Source organism: Rhizophagus irregularis, chromosome 21 (genome assembly GCF_026210795.1).
Source record: "Rhizophagus irregularis chromosome 21, complete sequence".
Classification (NCBI taxonomy): domain Eukaryota; kingdom Fungi; phylum Glomeromycota; class Glomeromycetes; order Glomerales; family Glomeraceae; genus Rhizophagus; species Rhizophagus irregularis.
Genome location: NC_089449.1, coordinates 1649531 through 1671789, shown reverse-complemented (window position 1 = coordinate 1671789; position 22259 = coordinate 1649531). Strand labels below are relative to the sequence as shown.

Here is a 22259-nt window from a genome sequence, read left to right as displayed (position 1 = left end):
CCTTCGGCTCTGTATCCCATGTGGTCAAGGTAAGGAAAGAGCATATATATACTATAAACGAAAGTACGCGGAAGGAAGGGTCCCAGAGGGACCAAGTCGGCTTAGATCAAGCTAAAGATGTTTGAAATTAATTTACTAAAGTGGTAATTGAACATATCCATTTTCATAAGTAATAATCAACTATTATCAGTTTCATAAATGTTAATTTCGAGAATTAGTAATCAAGAATCGGTCACAACTAATGAAGTACTCAACCTTCTAACGGGGCGTTGGATCAAAACTAATGGTAAGCTATTCCAGAAGCTGATCCACAAAGGTTATAGATGCGCTAATAGACTTTCTGATTATTTGGAAGATATTGGAACTATATCTGTTGGTGAATTCGAATTAGATCCTTTAGCTGACTTTTACCACCCAGCCTTAATTCCGCCCTTATCTACCTTAGCAGAAAGAGCAGATATTCGCGAAAATTTCATTATTAGCGTAGAATCCGCCATCGTGGGAGGAGTGAGTTTATTTACCCTCGAAAAAAATAAATGTTCCTCACTTCAGAATTTAATACAAAAGAATTACAGTAACTTGTCTGTATTAATAGGAATTACTTGGGAGCGTAAAGAGATGAAAACTTGGAGGGATGACTTACTCGTGAAATTTCTTCATCACTCAAATTTAGCTCCTGCGAAGTATAGACCAGAGGGCTTATATGATGCGTTTTCTAGAACGAATGTTTTGGGTCCGGAGCATATCTTAGCTCTAGCACGAACATTTTACTAAATATTACTATGAGTCTGATCATTCATAGCCTTGGAATGAGGGTTCCATGACTATATACTCCGTGGCTGAGGCCTATTTTTTTGCGCTTATTCTATCTACCTGTAAATTTCAAATCGATGTAGCATGCCAAAAATTTTTCTTGGCAATTTAATAATAGAATGTATATATACTAACGGACTTTTGAATATTTCATATCTTCTATAAGAATATTATCGATCATGTCATCCGAGCTTGAATTATTGAAACAGCGTATCACTGAACTTGAGGCTGAGAATGTTGAGATTGCAGAGCTTAGAAAGGAAAATACTGATCTTAGAAACAAGCTCTCAGTGTCTGATGCTGAAATAGCTGAACTTAAGCGCAGTAATAACGAATTTCTAAGAGCGAATAGGAAATATAACGAGAGGCGTGATGCTGAGAATGCCAAACTCAAGGCCAGAATCGAGGAGCTGGAATCTGAGAATATTGAAGTTAGAGATAGACTCACGAAAGTGGAACAGAAGCAGTCGCAAAATGATATTACCCCTAACAATAACTCATCTAAGTTCAATTCGGGTGCGGTCCATCAGCGAAAAACCGTTAGAGGAGAAAGAGATGGATAGTTGCTTGCTCGAGGCTCATAAGAAAATCGTCAGCGAAGATATTAGGCGACGCAATAAGGAGAAGAAACTCCAGCGTGAATCAGCTAACCAGGATGTTACCTTTGGTAACGCTTATGTATCAGAAACTGTGGTGGTTGCTCCTCAATTGGTCATTGCAGATACCCCTCAGGAAGAAATTCCCACAGTGGATTCGAAAGTGACGCACGATATAAAAGCTGTTAACAGGCATCCTGAAAATTCATATGAGGATGCGCATCGGATGAGTTCGGAAATTTCGGAAAAGTTTGAAAAAACCGTTCCCTCAGGGAACGATCAGAGTCATGTGACTTCAGTTAAGCCAGATCTCGAAGTATCCATAGAGCAAGATGATGAGCAGGAATCACTAGATAAAAATCAAATTATAGAACAGGGTCTAATACAAGAGCTGTGTGGTACCTTGCCTTTAGCGCCTTCGGCTAACACCTGTTCACCCATATCCAGTGATGACAATATCAGCTCTACCAATACTAATTCCTCTTGCAATGGATCAGAGAATATGATTTCGGGTTCTGCCCAACACTTGTCCTATCTATTCAATACAGCAATAAAGTCTGGTCAGCAGGAAATCTTAGACTGGTATAATTATTCACTTGAATTCGAGAGCAGGGTAGATGCTCTTACTGCTGATGGTAGAATCAACGATAAAACGGCAAGATCAAAGATTTACAAGGAAATGAAACCATTTCTCCCTGCTAAAATCACACAAGATAACTTGCGCAAAAAAACTCTTAGGGCTAGAAAACACCTCACGTTATTTGGAAAAAATGGAGTTGGGATAGACAAAATCAAGTTGGTCTCATATAGCGCAACTGAGATTTCGAAACTAACTAATGCACAAATCCAAAAAGTCATAGATCAAGTAAAAAAATATATTAGTGATCATCAGTGTCATGTGACTTTGAAAACCGTTCCCTCGGGAAATGATCAGATTAAGGATGAGATGAGTACATCGGCAAGTGTATCATCTGCATCCCAATCCCGCTCTTCTGGAGCCTCTAAGCCCGATCATTCCTATTTTCGCAACAAGATATTGGATCAATATCCTAATCTATATAGAGAATGTAGTATTGAAAATTTCGACTATTATGGGATTACTGATGAGACAACATGCAGGGACTACATCTGCCCATTATGCAAATTAGGTCATGATGATGAAGAAATAGAAGGTACGTATAATACCGGATCTTACTTTATTAAATGTGAACAGCGTGAAATTGAGATAACTGCATAGTCTTACCCCTCAATCAAAGATTTCGGGGTGGGAGAAAAGTGATATATTTCTTACTTGCAGGCTCGCAGGCTCCGTATAACAGATAGGTTTTTTTCTCACCCTGCAGTTCGAAGAACAAAGGGGCGGGGATTTAAATTGATTGCGGTCATATAAAAAGGAAAATGACTGAGTCTGATAAAATACTAACCGCCGAATATCTGGATTGGCATACCAAATTAATTGAATTACCAAGTATTTTGACAGATAAGATTCGTTCCAAATTATACAAAAGATATAAAAAACAAACTGGAAATGAGCCATGGCAACTAACAGAAGTACATGAATCAGAAGTTATAAATTCAAAGCCAGAAAAAGGGCCTATAACTTTTGAAGTCAGACCCGATCCAGAATTAATTAGCAAATCCGTCTTAGAGTACTTCCCATACTTGAAATTCCGAAATAGTTTCAGAGGGATTGATAATTATAATTTTGCATCACCTCAGCCGTGGAGCTCAGCATGTCCTATTTGCGATGGAAAACATGGGAATTACGGATTACATGGCGAATGGTATAAAAATGAAACGGAATATTGTCTTACTTGCTTCACTTCAAGCAATAAATTCAAATTCGCGATCATAGCATAATTTATAAATCTTATCATTATCATGTATAACAAGTTATTCTGATATGTAAATAGTAGTGATGTGACCACGGGTCACGAATCATCTCAAAGTAGAATTGTAAAACGTGATTCACGCCGATCACGACCTTAAATCAGATATTTTGTCGTGAAACTTTTATATTTACACAAAACGTAATTATGTCTCTTTTAAAATTTAGATCGCTCGAATACTTCCAACATAATGAAGATTGGAGCTTATTAGGTTTCTTGGAACATCGCAAAACTCAAAAAGATTTTAAATCGAATAAAGCAGACGAACACTTTTTTTATGTTAGAAATCTGGAGTATTTAGCTGAAAAACATGAAAATGAGGAGTACCGTGAAAAAGCAAAGAGATATCTCAAGGAATTTGATGTAAGTACACCGTATAACCCAAAATTACAGTAAGCTGAAATGGGTGAGTTCAAGTACTAGAACACATTCGTGTTGACAAACCCCGAATAACCAATAACTACGGTGACTTTGGTATGGCTACGGCTTTTCGGGTGTACTTGAATAGGGTACGCCTATTGACATGTCGCAACAGATGACTACGGTTATTTGTTGTCAAGCTACGGCATGGCATGTTTCGCTCGATCAGTTTACATCACTATATTTTACATTAATTCATTCATTTCTAGCGCATATTATAACCAATTTTATTTACTTTTATTTATTTCAACAAGTCTAACGGAGGGCCTGCAAATTCGTTTTGGTCATCGATTTGCATGGAGAACTATGAAAAAAGAATCGAACTTGAGAAGGTCAGTGAATTACTGTTTATAATTTTAATAAATATTTCAAAAACCAACTTAATATTATAAGCAGTTAAGACATGCCGAAAGTACAATACATGCCGTAAATGAAGAAACAGAAGAAGTTCGTTCCATTTCATCTTCTGAAACTAGTTTATTATTAAAACGTAAGAGACAAGATGACGTGAATTGTTTTGATCAAGGAGCTGACAAACGAAACTGTTTCAAAACTCCGAAAAATAAGGTATTTGTAGTTTCCAATGACCTATAATAAAATGTCTTCTTACATTTCGGATGATATAGTGAGCGAACATAGGAAAAAAATGTGATACATCATACTACCTTATCTTACAAACTTGTGAATTTATTTGATATACCCCATAATCAAAAGCAACGTCAAACTAGGCACGGAAGAAATATCCCACATTATTACGAATCTGATAAACCCAAGGGGATAAAGAGAGAAAATGAATCTGCTACACTGTATCCAACACCACCTATGACAGAGGTCGCTGAATCCTCTAAGGTATCGTAATTATTTTTTTTATCAGGTTATATACATAATCATCCAATTCTAACCTACTTTTGAAATCTATCAAGAATAAAAACGCAATATCACAATATGTCCGTGATGACTCTAGTTCTCATAAAAGCACGCCATGTCCAACTCGTTCGGTCACACATACTTTAACGCCTGATATGACGCCTAATAAACCCATTATCAATCGAGTTCAAGAAAACGTGAATAATATCCACGATGATGAGGAGCATGCATTTACCTTAGATAGAAATGATATTCCCGAAGAAGAGTTGGAAGACAGCCTTTTACAGGAAAACCCTGGTGCTATCGTTGATTGTAAATTAATAATTAATGGTGTATGCATCCGGTCAGCAATGGAGAAATGGCGTAAATCGTCAAAATACGTTGAAGAAATACACAAGCAAGAGTATGTTTATTTTTGTTTTTATCATTCCTTTTATATGATTACACACCTTGGTTACTATTTTCTAATGAAAACTTTATTTTACAGTTTAATGCGCTACAATATTATCGACACAACTGCTTCATCTGCAACAGAAGCACGAAAGCTCTTCGAGGAGCATTGGGATGATATCATCAGCACTGTAGAAAAATTTTTAACATCAAGTCCTAATGTAACACAATTAGCTTCTGCTTCTGCCTCCACCTCAGCTTCATCTGATCAAGACACAGTACAAGACGGGCAGGCAGAAGAAGTAAAACAATATATAAAATACATCTCGACAAATGTGGTAAGTAGGTGTTATTTTTAGAATAATTGATTTCGTTTCTGATACCTGTTTCATCAGAATTCTGCAAAGAAATTGCGTGAAGCCATAAAAACGGAGCGTGCAAAGTTGCGGACTGGTGATAATATAAAATGGAAGAGACGGGCCTTGGGATTGATGAAAATCTTGTAAGTATTCTATGTAGACTATTTTTTTGATCGGATTTTATGTTAATGTACAATTTTGCGTTATTATAGTCGGGATCAGTTTCCAAATGGTGCAAACTATTTCAAAGAAGATCAGACCGAATATGATTACATAATTAGGTTTATTTCTCGCGTCTATACCTTATTATTCAAAGACAAGACATTTTTGAAACAAGCTTGGTGAGTTAGAATGGACTTAATACTTTTCAATGCCTAATAGTATTGTTTTTATTTATTGCTAATTTGTCATACAATAGGGGAGAAAAAACTTTGCGATCTTCTGCCGTTTTGCTCAACCAGTCATTAAAAGATGATGATCGACGATGCTCCGGCAATAAAATTGACGCAATCATATAAATGGTGGAACTAGACTTAGAGATCTCAGTCTTAGAAGTTTCGGGATCTCCAACATGTCTTGATCATACTCATTACGTTGGAGATAGAAATAAAATCGCGAAGATGCTCAAGATTATTCTAAACTACATCAAAATTAACTATTCGGGCTGCTATGAAGACTTTAGGAGGATAAAAGTATATGGTATTCAAGTATATGGTAAGTGCTATGCACCAGATGAATATTTCTATTTTAAGTATAATCTAATGTTTTTCTTTTCATAAATCCCTATAGACCATGACTTTTATATTTATAGCATGTGTTTGCCCTTTGCTGGAGTTTATTACTTTAAATTAGAAAAAAAGTTCTCTTGTCCGACGATGACGTTTTTGCTCTTCAAGGAGTTGCCAAAGTTCGCCTCAAATCTATGGATGATGCGAGTAAGTATTTGACATGAAGTATTGCATACATATTATACACTGATGTAATTAACGTCCTTGAAAATTAGGATATAATTATTTCAAGTACTGAAAGCATATATACTTACGTCACAAATATTATTTCCGAATCAAGTGATGATGATTCTAAGATTGATAAAGTGAAGACCTCACCACCTGGGAAAAAGAAGAATAATAGGACAAAAACAAATGGACGAAGATAAGTGGGTTGAATTGGTGGACTTATTAGCTATTGCAAAAAATTATTATATTTGTATCACTGTATTTTACGAAATTTATAATCTAATGTTTTAATTATACTGCGTTATAATGTTACGTGCAAAATATATTGACTGGTAGCATCCAAATAATAATAATAACATGTTTCTTTTAACTGAATGATAATCTTCCTGCGTTAGTTTCATACAAATTACTTCTAATGTAATGAAATTTTTCTTGGCAAAGGTATTGGCATTCTGAAACGGAATGCACGTGATTTTTTATGTATGCGCCTTCTCATTGAAATTTGTGATTGAAAGAATATCTAACTAAGGATGAAAATATTATGTAATAGCCGAAATCTTAAAACAGAAAGTTCGATAATGTACTGCGCCATATGATTAATACATTTTTCTGCGCAATTTTGACGAGCCCGGACACCGTGTCCAGACTCTACCACCAGAAAAAACAGAATTTCGTTCACGTGTATTCTCAAACATATAATAAAGCATTTGCATATCCCGCCCATATTGGGCTTTATGTGTATGTGTAACTGATTGCCAAACATCATGGAAAATAATTTGCCGAGCCCGGACACCTCTACCATCAGATAGTCATATATGCAATGAGTTACGAAGTGCCTTAACGGCCGGCTATTTCGGGAGATAAATTTAACCGGATGCTGATCTCGCTTCTGCGCATTTTTGACGAGCTCGGACACCGTGTCCAGACTCTACCATCAGAAAGAATCCGAAATCTGATTGGCCAACCAACCATCTCGTGATTTATTGAAACCCTAGAACTATCTAGGGAGATCTCATGTGATACGATATACAGTACATCATGCCACAAACTGATTTAGCCGAAGACGCATGTAAATATAAGATTAGCTTAGCCCAAAAGATGATCCCAATCGAATTTGGGTTTACTAGTGTGTAGTCTCACTAAATCGGCTACAGATCAATAAAACCATTAAAACTGTTTAACCAGCAAATCCATATAAATTTGAATCTGATATTTATTAGAGTATACTATTGCTAAATTGGCTAAAATCGCTAAAAACAGTATAAATCAATAAAATCGTTATATTCTGTTATATTCTGTTATAATCTACCAAAACACTAATATGGATTTAGATAGTAAAGCCTATTCCAAGTTAATTCATGCACACAATAGTGTTGGAGGCTCTGAAGAATATATAAGAATTATTGTTGCAATATTGCCTTTAGCAGAAAGACATGATCATGAAACACCAGAAATGTGGTGCTCTCGTATTCGTGATCCATTTAGGAAAATACTAGAAGAGAACTATTCTTCGGGGAATAGAATCCTTTCTAAGAATGGATATATTACAATGTATGGAAAGCTATATGTAGATGATAAGATTCATAATCGTCCAACCAATTATATATATTGCAGTGTATGTGACTCCTTAGTTTTCACACCTGCAAATGGTCTTTTTGAGGATCGCTATCGAGATAACCACTTGAAGAGATGTATTTCTGGAAATACTATTTCAAATGAACATGCAAGAATAAATGAAATTCTCCAATCTATTAATAAAAGGGAATTTCAGATCTGGCAATATAAACAATCTATATTACAAGAAGAGGCTAAAATTAATCGTCTTCGTCTAGAGCTTTTCTCCCAATCTACCTCACACTCAGAAAAGGATAAATTGGCATCGATATCACATGATTATGATACTCGTACAATTCTCTATAAAGCTTATGCACAGGCTAAAGCAACTATAGCAGAAAATACTATGCCTAGTGCTCCAAATTTTGAGCCAGCTTGTATTTCTGTTACCTCTGGTAACCAAGAAATGATTCCACCAACTTCTTATCAGTCATCGAATTGCAAAAGTGATACAGGTGAAATATTTATCTCGTCTCGGTATGCAAAACAGCCAAAAGGCACTGCGTTGAGATTGAAGGATGGAACACTAATCACAATTGTCTAACTAACTTGACTGATTCTGAGAAATATCTTAATTATATTGCTTTTAACTGAAAATTAATATTATTTAGCCAAAGGTGCAATGTATAACTTATTCTTTATTTTTTATGCTAAATAATCTACATACATGATCGCCTAGTAAAATTGGTCGAAGGCGCTATAGATGAAATGTATCACCTGCCAAATTTTCCAGATTAGTCCTTAACCCAGATCCCGGTTAAGATCATGCACTTTCTGAGGATCAATATAAATCAAAGGTTCTCCCATTCTCTTTTATAATCACGAAAAAAAGAATGTCATTTCACAGATCTCACCCAAGGCAGAGAAGAACATGTGAAGAACATAAAGCTGAGCTGGAAGAAGAGAACTATCATCTTCGTAGTAAATTGCAGATAGAAGTTGATACTAATCACCAGAATGAGAGACGAATTAATCAACTAGAACGGGATTATGCCCGATGTGAGCAAGAAATTCAAGATCTCAATAGGGAGATAGAGCGCCTTGAAAATGCTTCGAAAGAAGAGATAATAGAGTTAAAATCTGAAATCTCCAGCACAAAAAGCAAGTATATCAAGCTAAGAAGGATATTTGTAATAATGAAAAACATATTTCTAGTATAGAAAATCAGTTAGTAGATTCTGAGGAACAGGTAGAGAAATTGCGATGTCGGATCAGAACCATCTCATCACGAAAAAATTCGCCAGAACGAGGGAATTCTCCAGACTTGTATAATCCTAATATTAACATAGAAATGGCTACCATCACAGAACTAGCAAATGCTATAGATGGTTATCTGAATAGTACAACAATAGGTAGAGAAATCTTAGCTGATCAAATAAAAAGGGTGACAAGGCAGATTCGCCGAAAAGAGAATAATTTGCATCAGGATTTAGTCCGTGAGCAACGAAGGCGATATGATGCGAGGATCGCGTATAATGAAATTATACGAAGGCAAAATGCTGAAGGAGTGGAACAAATGGTTATTGCTGACCTTTATCAGTTGCGGACCAATGCTCAAAATCAAGTAAATAGAATGTTAGACAATATAACAGGAAAGCGAACCTGTATTGGTATATTGCTACAGGAAAAATTTGCCTTACAATTGCTGTATCAGCGAAATGCCCATCACTTACAGCGAAGTAGAGGGAATATAGGTCTGTTAGAATTTAATCGTGACAGGCTCTATGAGCGATACGAGAAATGGAAAAATAAGACCCAAACAGAGCGACAGAATAATTTAAATTTGCAAGGACAAATTTTGGCGCTTCAGAATAATCCACCTAATCAAGTAAACATAGCAGGAATACCTCATCCATATTTTGACTGGGATGATAGTATCCCAGACTTTCTTGCGCAACTTAGACTAGACTTGCAAAATCGGGGAATAGATCCAGCAGGTGCAGGGGGCAATGGAGTTGTTCTCAGGCACTAGGACATTTAAGAGCATGTATGAGAGGAAGAACCTTAGAATGGTTTGATGAAGAGATTACTACAAAAACAAATTGTGAATTAACTAATCTGACTGATGGTACAGGACAAGCCAATTTGGTAGCTGTAAACGGGCGTACAGCTCTTCAGATCGGTGCTGATGGATTAAATGAGGCACTCGGACAACCTGGAAATGCAATAGTAAAATTAAGAGCTGTTGAAGGTCCATGGGACGAGGATTGGCGCATAGCAGGAGGTCGTCCTACTAATCTTCCTGTTAATTTACCGAATGCTGGTAATGGAACTACAGTAGTTGTAGCTGGTATTCGATTTGGTCAAGCCGTATGGTGGCTAAAAACTCATTTTCCTACAGTAGAAGAGGAACTTCGGGATTTGATGTATGGAACAATCAGAAAGGGAGACATGACTATAGATGAATTATATAGAAAAATATTACGAATAGGTAGACGAGCCAACTATAGACCTGAAGAATTACGTAGAAAGTTCTTAGATGCTTTACCACTTTTATGGCTTGAAAAAGCTGAAGATATTGGTGAACATTTGCCATTAGATGAATTAGCTAAAAAGCTTTATGAGATAGAATTACGCCGAATAGCTAGACATAAAAGAGATAGAATATCTGATCCGCTAGTATCTAATCGAACATCTCGGCAAATATATGAACCTTCACCTGTTTCAGCCTTACAACAGCATGGAATATCTTTAGAAGATATGCAAAAAGCAATCCAGAATGCATTAGCACAGCAAAAAACTGAATACCAGTCTTTATTAGAAAAACAAAAAGCCGATTTCCAATCACAAATGGCCTAGCAAACTAAAAAGGTACCTCCACCAGTTCCTCCTAAAAATATGGAACAGCTTCTTGATACATATGAAAGCGCTAATCCTTTCCCTGATACACTTACTACATCAGGAAATTTTATAGCGCGAAAAATTGCGTAAGTTTACGATTTTGTAAGTTTATGAAAGTTTATGGCATAATATTTCGAAAAATTTCAAAATATTACGTAAGTTTACAATTTCGTAAGATTTATGTGATATTACGGTTAAAATATTACGTAAGTTTACAATATCGTAAGATTTACGCAATATTACGGTCAAAATATTCTGCAAATTTACGAAACTGTAAACCTGCGTAATATTACGGTTGAAATATTTCGAAAATTTACGAAACTGTAAACCTGTGTAATATTACGGTTGAAATATTTCAAAAATTTACGAAACTGTAAACCTGCGTAATATTACGGTTGAAATATTTCGAAAATTTACGAGACTGTAAATCTGCGTAATATTACGGTTAAAATATTTCGAAAATTTACGAGACTGTAAACCTGCGTAATATTACGGTTGAAATATTTCGAAAATTTACGAGACTGTAAACCTGCGTAATATTACGGTTAAAATATTTCGAAAATTTACGAAACTGTAAACCTGCGTAATATTACGGTTGAAATATTTCGAAAATTTACGAGACTGTAAACCTGCGTAATATTCCGTTTCGAAAATTTACGAGATTGTAAACTGCGTATGCAGTAGAACGTATACAAGGGGCATGTGATACTATTGAATAATCAAAAATAATATAAACACCTTTTCTTTTATATAAACACCTTTTTTTTAAGTTTGGGAAAGCAAATTTATTTTTATTTACGAATTTTTTATTATTTACAATTTTTATGTTAAAAATTAAAGTAAATTCTAATTTTTATTATAACTTAATAAAAAAATATACATTTGATACTTGTTCGCTACTATTTTATAAAATAGTACCCAGGCTGTACGGCGTGGACGTCAGTATCAGTCACAGCCCAAAAAAACGTGAGTCTCCAGCCGATATTTGGTACGGACTGGGCCTAGCTACTCACTTAATAAATAAAAAAATAAAAATAATTATCTTCTACGATACGTAGGTAAGTTTCTCCTTCTCCTACGATCGTCACGCGTATCTAAAATTGATCAAATTTATCAAATTTAAAATGTGAACGTAAAATAGAATGTAATATTAATTATAAAATTTTATTATAGTATAATTACCCGGCCTCTCCCAAAATCTCGTTCTAAATTCGCGATAATATCTTTGGCCGGTACGCGTCCACAGCCGCCGCCCAGGCCGATCAGGGGTACCATTACGATAAAGGACATAGTTCTAAATATCAAAATCAGTTTGAATATTCGGTAAATACATTTAATTTAAATGAATGTAATTTTATTTATTTACTTACATGGTAATCCCTGACGAGGTTCCTCCACTTTTGGCTGCACTGTTGCCCGGAAACCCTCGTTCGAAATATTCTATTTATTCTGATTCAATTAAATGGATTGGTTAATTTGAATTTAAATTCTTTCTTAAAGAAAATTATAGATATTAGTCATATGAACCTATTGGCAACAGAGTCCTAAAAATCATGGCGGCTTCTATCATTAATATTATGGTAGGCGCGGTTTCTGTCGCGGCGTATGTCGACAAGTTCGTCCATCATAGCCCAGTTCCAATGGACGTTATAGGAACGACGACGTGTTTGGCGAGGCATTATTAGATTTGATTTTATTTTTATAATTTGATTTTGGGATGAGTAAAAATTTGAAAGAAAGTCGTAAAATGTCACTTTAAATAAAATTTGAACAATACCTCTTTGGTTTGATTTTATTTCTCGTTTCAATTAAAATTTAATTTATTAGACTTTTCATCATTAAACATATTAATTAAATCTCATGCGGATATGGATTATCTAAATATAAATATCATGATTCTAAATATAGATATAAATCACTTAATTTATTTTAATTTTTTTTTAAAAAAAAATCTTAGTTTGATTTCAATTAAAAATAATTAAAAATCATGTACATGTTTTGGTTATTTAAATATAAATATCAATATATTATATTTAAAAATAAAACAATTTATTATTAGCACATTCTATTGAATTTTTAAAAAAAAATCATCAATATATCATATTTAAAAATAAAACAATTATATTCTGATTAAATATTTTGCGTACATTTCTTAAAAAAATCATAAAAAAAATCTTGTACGTCGTACATGCAATTACTAAATATCATCCCCTTGTGATAAATAAAAAATTACGCAACACAAATTCAACACAAACTCAACACAAATTTAACAAATTTAACGAAATTTGGCCAAAATTAACAAATTTTTTACCAGAATTATCAACACAAATTGAACACAAATTGAACACAAATTTCAGTCACGATTTATTTATGTCACACCCGCTATACGATGTACATGATTTCTGGCCAATCAAAATTAGGCTGATCCTTGCATGTGATTTAATCATTTAATCATTTAATCATGCACGCGTTTTTGTCTTATTTATTTTTGTTTCTTATTTCTTTATTCTTTTGTTCAATATTTTTAATTTTTTTGTCTCTTCTTTCTATTATTTCTTTAATTATATACAATATATTTACATATATTTCATAATTTATTGCTTTGCAGGTATAGAAATATTTGTTTATTAATACTAATTATTTTCATTTTTTTTTACCTCTTTGTTATTTTGTATCGTAATACTAACAATAATATCCATGTTTCCTTTATTCCTTTTTACTTGTACTTTAATACTAACGATACTAACAATACTAACAACATGTTTATTTTTTCCTTTCTCTTTATTTCTTTATTCTTTTGTTCAATTACTTTGCAGGTATAGAAATATTTATTTATTAATACTAATTATTTTAATATTAACGCATTTTTTTTTTACCTCTTTGTTACTTTATGTCGTAATACTAACAATACTATCTACGTTTCCTTTATTTCTTTTTACTTGTACTTTAATACTAACGATAATATCCATGTTTCTTTTACTCCTTTTACTGTTTCTTTAACTCTTTTTACCTTAATACTAACAATAATAACAATATTTCTTTTATCTTTATATCTAATACTAACGTTACTATAGCTGTTTCTCTTCTTTTTACGTCTAATAATATTGTTACTCTACTCTTTCTCTTTTTTTACTTTTATGTATTTTGTATATATTAATAAATACTTGTAATTTTTTATGATTATATCTAATAAAACATACATTATATAAACTTATAGTACAGAAAATGAAGTATTATTTATCGAAATATTTTGAAATATTACGAAATATTAAGTTGTGTAAAATCACAGAATATTACGAATCGTCAAATTATGGAACATTACGCATCATAGAATTTCGAAATATTTTAAAAAGTTGCGAAGTATTACGCAGTAAAATTACGGAATATTACGAATCGTAAAATTACGAAGCCTTGCATACAGTAATATTTCGAAATATTTTAAAAAGTTACAAAATATTACGCTTACGCAAACTTGCGGCGGGTCTGAAAACTTACGAAATATTATGTAAAATTACGAAATATTGCGAACCGCAAAATTACGGAATATTACAAATCGTAAAATTACGAAGCTTTGCATATCGTAATATTTCGAAATATTTTAAAAAGTTATGAAATATTACGCTTACGCAAACTTGCGGCGGGTCTGGAAGCTTACGAAATATTATGATGTGTAAACTTGCGCAACTTTTCGCACTATATAATTTCCTGATGTAGGGAAGAAATAATGAGAGTGGTCGCAAAAGCTTATGGGCCACCTCCTAAACCGCAAAAGCCAGAAAAGTTGCAATCATCTAGAATCGATAGATTAGAGTCAAAAATAGATGAAATTGGTCAAATGACATCTAAGTTTGGTAGGATATCACTTAATGATCAATCTCGAAAGCCTTTTTATTGCAGTAATTGCGGACAGGAAGGGCATAAGAAAAACAATTGCCCAAGGTTAAATCCTGTAGCTAAATCCAATTTTACTCAATGTTACTATCCTCAACTTCCATCTACACAGCCCCAATATACGCCTCCAGATTCAGATAATAAGGAAGATGGTTATGATAAAGTAGAAAATGGGTGGTATTATGCACCGGAAAAAAAAAACAACTACCAATAAATGATATGTTACCTCTAGAGTCCAGTCAGCTAAAAACATATGATGAATTATTTCCAAAACTTTCACCGGCAATGCGAAAAATGTGTCAGTCTCATACAGTTCAGAAGAAAGAATCAATATCAGATGAGTGGTTTTCATCATTACAATATCTGAATGCTAAAATAGATGATTTAACGATCTCTAATTCTTTTTTAGATAGTGCGAGTGAGTTTGGGGGAGCGAATGATGCAACAATTAATGCTCTTGGGTGGAAAGTCGATAAGCCATCGGACTTCGCAATAAAAGGTAATTCCAAACACATTACCGATTCATTGGGATGGTTTACTGATGTACCAATCAGTATAAAGGATAAGGATGGTAAAACTGTTACAGCTACTGGAAATTTTACTCGTATTGATAATGGAGAACCTGAACCAATGTTATGTTTAGGTATGACATGGATTAGGAAAGTTCAAGGTGTCCTCGATCCAAATAAAAATCAATTCCGAATGAAGTTACATGGGAAAGCTTACATTATCCCAACTTTTAGCAAAGCTCCAGAAGTTGAAGATCCGCCAAAAGAAAATCAGGAATCAGCTAATTCTTCTAATCCGACTAGTGAGGAAGACTTAAAAAAAAGTGTGAAGAGCTTGAAAAGCGCCTCATAAAGACTGAAGAAATGCTCTATTTGGCCTTAAGTACCGGTAAATTTCTTGCTGATACATGTGAATCCTTATATAAGGAGGGTATTAGCTGTTAAACCCTTAAGCTTTTCACCACGATTAATTAGATTTTTAAGAAGAGATTCTGCCCTGTCTTCTCGGGATGTATCAGACGAATTATCAGAGGAAGAGACCATGCCATTTTTGTTATTTTTTTCCACTATACTAGTTGCTTCAGTAACCGGCTTCTCATCTATTTTAACCTTCTTTTTTTGACCATTCTTTTTTGGAATATCTGTAGCTGGAAGGGATATAGATGATACTGCTTCAAGAGTCTGTTCTGACTTATCAGATTGGGAATTTTTATCCAAAGCAAGCTGATCGGAAGAAGATAAAATAAGTCCTTGTTGGAGACGTTCACTATTGTTCCATATTTCATAAATACGCCGAGCACCAACATGGAATTTTTCAGCCATTATTTTTGATGCATTGGGTATCCTGCCTCTGGATTCTCTAATTTCCTTGATGTCGGCTTCTGATAATGGGGTGGCATTGGATCGATAAAATTTTTCATGGAGATGGGTGACCATTTTTTAATTAGAATATATATGCAAAAAAAACTACCAATAATTTTTTCAATACCTTTCAATATGTATCAATATTTCTGGTGATCAATACATATCAATGCCTTTCAATATGAATCAATTCCTTTCAATACGAATCAGTGCTTTTCAATACATATCGGTATCCTTCAATGCATATCAGTATTCTCTTTCAGTGCGCATCAATAAGTATGAATGTGTCTCAATACCTTTCAGTACGCACCAGTAATCTTTTTTTCAATGAGTATCAATAAGCATTAGTTTTGCCAAAAATAATCCACTTTCTTACAAGTTTAAGGCCCTAGCTGATTTTTTTTTGCCTAAAAAAAAAAATACCAATAAAATGCCCCAGATCCGTACCTTAAAAGATCTGGATAATGGTAATAAACTTGGGGATACTCCAGCTAATTATTATCCACCCAGTCGAACAGATCTTGAAGAGCAACTTTCTTGTGCAAAAAAAGATCGTGAAGTAGCTATTTATTGGGGAAGTCAGTTTGCGGATAACTATGATGTCTTAGATAGAGAAAACAAGCGCATGCAGGATGACTTGGATAAATCCAAAAATGAAAATGAAAAACTTTCTGATCGGGTGCACCAACTTGGAGAAGAGATAAGACAATTGCATTTAGATAAAAATGAGCTTATGCTTCAGATTACTCGCAAGGATATTTCTCTTGCAGATGCTGAAAGCAAATTCTCTATAAAATCGGAAGAGATGCAAGCCTTCCAATCCAAAACAAAGGAAGAAATACAGGCTCTCCAATCAAGAGTAAAAGAATTAGAGCAGGATGCTTCTTTAGCACAAGATGAGATATCAGAAATAGTTTCTCTCAAACGCAAATTGGAACTGAAAAATGTGGAACTAACTACTGAAAATATTGGTCTAAGTTTGGCAAAAGATGACTTAGAAGACTTATTGACCGAAAAAAAGATGAATTGGCACAGATAAAAGATGATTTAGTCATAGCGCAAAAAGCATTAATAGAAAAAGACTCCCTCCTTCAAGAAGCTAATGATCGTTTAGCCGAGCAGATCTCCCAAACATCCAGCGAGTCTGAAGTGCTTGGAGGTGATAAAGGACTGGAGAAAGGTATCAAAATCACTAGTCCTAAAACAACCTCAGATTCACCTTATTACTTATTTTTTCAGTATGCAATCATCTTCGTAATAGTATTACTAATCATATGCATTTTATGGTGTGTATTCTCTCGTAGAAATTCATCTTACAATGAAGAAAAAAATATTTTGAACTATAAAATACCCTTAAATAGAAATCAGAGTTATGGATTCCCAATCTGATACACAGAAGAACCAAAAGACAGGACTACCTCCTATGAAACTTCGTCTTTTGGATATGGATGAGGTCACTAAACATGAATCATCCCGAAATATTGGACATCCAGCAATGACATGGCCTTTCAGCATGTTGGTACCTGCCAATGGAAGAAGTGGTTCAGGTAAGACTAATTTACTTGCGAATCTTGTTCTTGGTAATAAGGATGAATATGTGCAAAGAGGGAAGAAAGGTGGGTCTCGCTACATCAAATGTGATGATCTAATTGTTTGTGGGTATCATCCTGATGAACCAAAGTGGGCATATGTGAGATACATATATAATATGATTTCGAAAGACCCAAGAAAACCACTATGAGAATATTAGTTTCAGTTATATTCCACCCGAAAGAATTCCTAGTACAAGAACATTCTCACCCGAAAGAAGTAAATTATTTATTTTTGAGGATCTGTGCCTCGCTTCAGATCATATACAAAATCGTATTGGTCAGTTTTTTGGGAATGGGCGTCACCGAAATATTTCATGTATATATATTACGCAAAAGTATCATAAAGTCAATACATTCAAACGTGAAAACTCGACTCATTTAGTATTATTTAACTCTGGTAGCAGTATCCAAGACGTGTCTAAGATTGTTGGACGATATATTGATGATGTAAAGGGTGCATCTATGGTTATTAATAGTTACCTTCGAAAAGGCAAGTTTGTTGTATTTGATCTCACTAGGCCAGAAGATGATCCTCTTGCAATCCGCCTAAGGTTTGACACTCCACTGAACTTACAAAAGGAGATAGAAGCTAGGCAGAAGCGCAAGAAAAAGAGTGCCTCAGCTAATGAGTAGAATCTAACTTCATAGATACTAACTTTTTTTCGTAATTATAAAAAATTGGAATGGGAGAACCAGTTATTTATATCGATCCTCAGAAAGCTCGAGACTTAGATCGCGATCTTACTTTACAGAAACTTTATTACAGGCCTGAGGGATATTATCGGACTGCTGAAAAAATGCAGGATGCTTGTAAGAAGGTGGGATATGAGTTCACTTTAGCCATAATAAAAAAATGGTTAAACAAGCAGGCTTTACATCAGATTCACAAACCCCGTCCTAAATTTATTCAGTATGCTTCTTTTAATGATATACAAGATCTAAATGATGTGCATCAATCTGATACTACACCACTTTCTCATTGTAAAATAGGCAATCGAATTTATAAGCATAGACTTGTAATAAAAGATGCGGCTACTAGATTTCGCCGTAGTTTTGCTTTAACCAATAAATCATCTGCACAAGTGGCTAAAGCATTTCAGAAAATTTATGATGACCCAAACTGTCCTCTTATTTGGCCAAATGTTTTAATTATTGATAGAGGTACTGAATTTATGGGCGAGTGTAGGGAATTATTACTTAGTCATGGTGTAAAAATTCAGTATGCTAATTCTAAACGTAGTGTAGCTATTGCTGAACGTGACCATCAAGAATTTGAAAAGCATGCTTATTTTCGGCAAGATGCTGTAGATTTTCATTTGCCTTTGACTGATAGATCCAGAGCATGGATTAAGGGACTTCGTATAAATGATGATAATTATAATAATACACCCACTAAGTTAATAGGTATGTCTCCTAACGAGGCTGTAAAAAAGGCATTAAAAGGTAAAAAAATAATAGCTAGACCTTCTGTCAAACATAGAAGACCAGTTGGTTATAATGAACCACTTTTACCTAGCTATACTGAAGTTCGGCATTTATTGGAACCCGGCGAATTAGAAGGTGGTAGAAGAAGAGCAACTGATTGCAATTGGTCTCCTGAAGTTTTTACAATTGATTCTTATTTAATAAAAGAAAATCAACCTATTCTATATAAGCTTTACAATGGTCCTAGACGCTCATTTGTAAGAGAAGAACTACAAATCATCCCGCCAGATTCAGTCTTACCGCCCAAATATATTCTCAAGCATTAGACTTACCTCCTCTCTCCTCCACTTGGTATAGGATTTGTTCGAAGGCATCGCTTAAGTAGTCATCTATTTCAGCTCTATTGTAGACTATAATTTGCTTATTTCTAAGCCAGTCAGTTTGTGAATTCTTTTTTCCTTGTTTTTCATTTCCAGGTTTATCATCTATAAGAAATTTGGTAAGAGAACATAGAGCGAACTTGAATTGCCCACGCTTGTCAAATTCTTTTTCAAGTAATTCCTTAAATTGTTTTCTTCAGCTTTCTAACATTTTTCGTATATCGCTTCCATTATCTGGATGAGATCTAGGAACTTTTGCACGATGTACGGCTATAGCTCTTCTTTTGAGTGCCGTGCCTAATTCTTCTTGCTCCCTAAATTCTAGGTCTCTTTCTTGTTCATCAGTAATTTCTCCTAAGCGCTCAAATTCTTTATTAATCAAATTCTTAGATTTATCATTCCTATGAGCTTGTGTTCTAGGTCCAAGGCCAGCTTTAGGCTCTGATATCTTTTCATATTTCTCTAACTCTTTTAATGTTGGTAGACGAACTGCCTCTGGATCATTTAGTTCAAGATCATGGAAAAGGGTCTTACAACCATCTAGATCATTTGCCTCATATGGCTCAACACCTAGATCTAATTCATTCCAACGTTTTTGCAATCTCGCTCCCCATGTCTTAATTCGCTCTCTAGGCTTTCGTGCATTTGGACTGATCCAATTCTTTGCCTCCTCTTCTGTGATGTAGTCGACACCAAGTACTGGAGCTTCCTTTTTGGGTTCTAGTTTAGGAATTGAAGTTGGGATTACCACATGTGGCTTCTTCTTGTTGCTCATATTTACACTAGAGCTTTTTACTTGTGCTTTGATTTCGGAAGCCTGTTGGTTAGCTTCTTGAATAGGCACCTGAATTGGAGTTTGAATAGAAGCTACTTCCTTCTGCTTTTGTAATGGTTTGCATGGATTTTTTCGCTTAAGATGCTCACGAAGTTTTTGAGGAGTTGAGCATTCTCGTCCACAACGTTTACAGGTTGTACCTTTCTTATCACTTCTTGCTTTTCTGACCATGGTGTTAACTCTAACCGTCGCGCTATTACTTGCTTATAAAATTTTTTCTTTAATTAATTATTTCCTATTCTTTTCAATTTCCGATCATATAGTTATCACCTAAGGCGGTATTTGCAGGCTTGCCAAAATGGTTTTAGCTACCCACAGATCGATCAAGGGAAACTGAAGCATTAACTAATTATTAATTAATCTTTTGAAAATTAGTGATAAAAAATAGGATGATCGCTGAATATTCCTGCCCATTTCTCTGCAATACTGGAAAGGCTTGTAATAACCCTTGCATTCGCCCAGAAGGTTGCCGATTTCATAGAAAATCAAAAAAACGGATACCATGCTCTGACTGCGGGAAGCCTACCGCTTCTTCTTGTGGCCGATGCCCGTTACATATCAGAGGCTATTATGTTACCCAGTACTATGACAGATTGCGGACTAAAGCTTTAAACCTGGAATATACTAAGGGTATAATAGGAATGTAATGTATTCTCGTTAGATTTATTTAGATCATGATTTTTATGTGCTCTAGCTTGCCAGAATTATTTACTGATATGTGATTTTTTCGTTAGACTTATAAATTCCCCAGCAGGGCAGAAACATTAGACAAATAAATAATGTATTAGATAAGGAGTTAGCCTGTACGAAGCCAATTCCTGATATATATTTTTTCGTTAGATTAATAAATTCCCGGCAAGGCGGACAGACTTATTTTTCAGAAGCTGATTTGCTATTCGGTTATCTAGACTCCACTGAACCTGTTCTCAGCTTTGGAAAAGTTGGGACAAAAATCTCGTTAGATTTATTTAGCAATTATGCTATTTAATGAGCTAGCTTGTATAGAAGGCATTCTTGTATATAGAAAAGTTCGTTAGATTTAAAAAGACACATGATTTTTTGTTAGACTTATTTTCGTTAGACTTATTTATTAAATATGCTAATTGATGCGCTAACCTGCATTAAACCCGTTCTTGATTGAGAAAAAGTTGGGACAAAAATCTCGTTAGACTTATTTTTTTCGTCAGACTTATTAATAAATATGCTAATTGATGCGCTAGCCTGCATTAAACCCGTTCTTGATTGAGGAAAAGTTGGAACAAAAATCTCGTTAGACTTAAGAAAAAACGTTAGACTTATTTATGAGGTAATAAGGACCGTTAGACTTATTTTCGTTAGACTTATTTTTTCGTTAAACTTATTTATGGGGTAATAAGGACCGTTAGACTTATTTTGGTTAGACTTAAGTAATTAATATGCAATTTAATGAGGAAAATCGCGCAGAATCAATTCCTGATATACATTATTTTGTTAGACTTAATAAATATAACCGAAAAAATGATATAGAAATTAAGATTCTAGAGCAGAAAGAAGCTCTTCTAATATAATAAGAAAAATCAATATGCTTCCTGAGGTTGGAGAAGCCACACAGAATTAAGAAATATAATATCAAAATTAAGATTCTAGAGCTGATAGAAGCTCTTCTAATATAATAAGAAAAATCGATATTGTTTTTAATGTTCTGTGACCCCACACACACATTGTTTCAGTGGGGGCCGGACCTTCGGTCCTTAAACCCCCACTTTCACATTGTGTACTGTATAGTGTATTGTAATAATTTTACATGGAACTTACCAGATCAATAAAAAATCATCTTTGCTAAAAATTTCTTCGAAAATTCTATGACAATATCGGTGCATGAAGGTATCCTCGTCCAGTTTTTTATCCTCATCGAAACTCACTGAAGACAGATATGTAAAACTGAAAAGCAACATACATACAGTAAATATCAACAACGTACACTCCCCGGTAAAAAGTATTCGACCACTTTAACTTTGCGAAATTAAAACACATATTTTGAC

The 22259-nt window shown here is 34.4% G+C and overlaps 11 protein-coding genes across 11 annotated transcripts; 9 read left to right on the top strand and 2 right to left on the bottom strand.

Annotated features, from left to right (window-relative positions):
- Nucleotides 1-198: 198 nt before the first annotated feature.
- On the top strand, nucleotides 199-774 carry OCT59_013824 (uncharacterized protein; the record flags this gene model as incomplete). Its single annotated transcript, XM_025328144.2, has 1 exon — nucleotides 199-774. One exon carries the CDS (start codon nucleotides 199-201, stop codon nucleotides 772-774), a length of 576 nt encoding a protein of 191 aa, XP_025167952.2.
- A 594-nt stretch (nucleotides 775-1368) lies between these two features.
- On the top strand, nucleotides 1369-2646 carry OCT59_013823 (uncharacterized protein; the record flags this gene model as incomplete). Its single annotated transcript, XM_066141756.1, has 1 exon — nucleotides 1369-2646. One exon carries the CDS (start codon nucleotides 1369-1371, stop codon nucleotides 2644-2646), a length of 1278 nt encoding a protein of 425 aa, XP_066001859.1.
- A 161-nt stretch (nucleotides 2647-2807) lies between these two features.
- On the top strand, nucleotides 2808-5852 carry OCT59_013822 (uncharacterized protein; the record flags this gene model as incomplete). Its single annotated transcript, XM_066141755.1, has 2 exons — nucleotides 2808-3193; nucleotides 5753-5852. The coding sequence occupies 2 exons, from the start codon at nucleotides 2808-2810 to the stop codon at nucleotides 5850-5852; spliced, it is 486 nt and encodes a 161-aa protein (XP_066001858.1).
- A 102-nt stretch (nucleotides 5853-5954) lies between these two features.
- On the top strand, nucleotides 5955-6669 carry OCT59_013821 (uncharacterized protein; the record flags this gene model as incomplete). The annotated part of the gene is made up of 3 exons (XM_066141754.1): nucleotides 5955-6048; nucleotides 6124-6269; nucleotides 6338-6669. 3 exons carry the CDS (start codon nucleotides 5955-5957, stop codon nucleotides 6488-6490), a joined length of 393 nt encoding a protein of 130 aa, XP_066001857.1. The 3' UTR covers nucleotides 6491-6669.
- A 942-nt stretch (nucleotides 6670-7611) lies between these two features.
- On the top strand, nucleotides 7612-8448 carry OCT59_013820 (uncharacterized protein; the record flags this gene model as incomplete). Its single annotated transcript, XM_025330355.2, has 1 exon — nucleotides 7612-8448. One exon carries the CDS (start codon nucleotides 7612-7614, stop codon nucleotides 8446-8448), a length of 837 nt encoding a protein of 278 aa, XP_025178987.1.
- A 1445-nt stretch (nucleotides 8449-9893) lies between these two features.
- Nucleotides 9894-10703, top strand: OCT59_013819 (uncharacterized protein; the record flags this gene model as incomplete). The annotated part of the gene is made up of 1 exon (XM_066141753.1): nucleotides 9894-10703. One exon carries the CDS (start codon nucleotides 9894-9896, stop codon nucleotides 10701-10703), a length of 810 nt encoding a protein of 269 aa, XP_066001856.1.
- Nucleotides 10704-14469: 3766 nt separating this feature from the next.
- OCT59_013818 (uncharacterized protein) lies at nucleotides 14470-14850 on the top strand (the record flags this gene model as incomplete). Its single annotated transcript, XM_066141752.1, has 1 exon — nucleotides 14470-14850. One exon carries the CDS (start codon nucleotides 14470-14472, stop codon nucleotides 14848-14850), a length of 381 nt encoding a protein of 126 aa, XP_066001855.1.
- A 71-nt stretch (nucleotides 14851-14921) lies between these two features.
- Nucleotides 14922-15497, top strand: OCT59_013817 (uncharacterized protein; the record flags this gene model as incomplete). Its single annotated transcript, XM_025325874.2, has 1 exon — nucleotides 14922-15497. The coding sequence occupies one exon, from the start codon at nucleotides 14922-14924 to the stop codon at nucleotides 15495-15497; it is 576 nt and encodes a 191-aa protein (XP_025178988.2).
- Nucleotides 15498-15562: 65 nt separating this feature from the next.
- On the bottom strand, nucleotides 15563-16081 carry OCT59_013816 (uncharacterized protein; the record flags this gene model as incomplete). The annotated part of the gene is made up of 1 exon (XM_066141750.1): nucleotides 15563-16081. The coding sequence occupies one exon, from the start codon at nucleotides 16079-16081 to the stop codon at nucleotides 15563-15565; it is 519 nt and encodes a 172-aa protein (XP_066001854.1).
- Nucleotides 16082-16436: 355 nt separating this feature from the next.
- On the top strand, nucleotides 16437-17045 carry OCT59_013815 (uncharacterized protein; the record flags this gene model as incomplete). The annotated part of the gene is made up of 1 exon (XM_066141749.1): nucleotides 16437-17045. One exon carries the CDS (start codon nucleotides 16437-16439, stop codon nucleotides 17043-17045), a length of 609 nt encoding a protein of 202 aa, XP_066001853.1.
- Nucleotides 17046-19599: 2554 nt separating this feature from the next.
- Nucleotides 19600-20409, bottom strand: OCT59_013814 (uncharacterized protein; the record flags this gene model as incomplete). Its single annotated transcript, XM_025310763.2, has 1 exon — nucleotides 19600-20409. One exon carries the CDS (start codon nucleotides 20407-20409, stop codon nucleotides 19600-19602), a length of 810 nt encoding a protein of 269 aa, XP_025178991.2.
- Between the last annotated feature and the right edge of the window lie 1850 nt (nucleotides 20410-22259).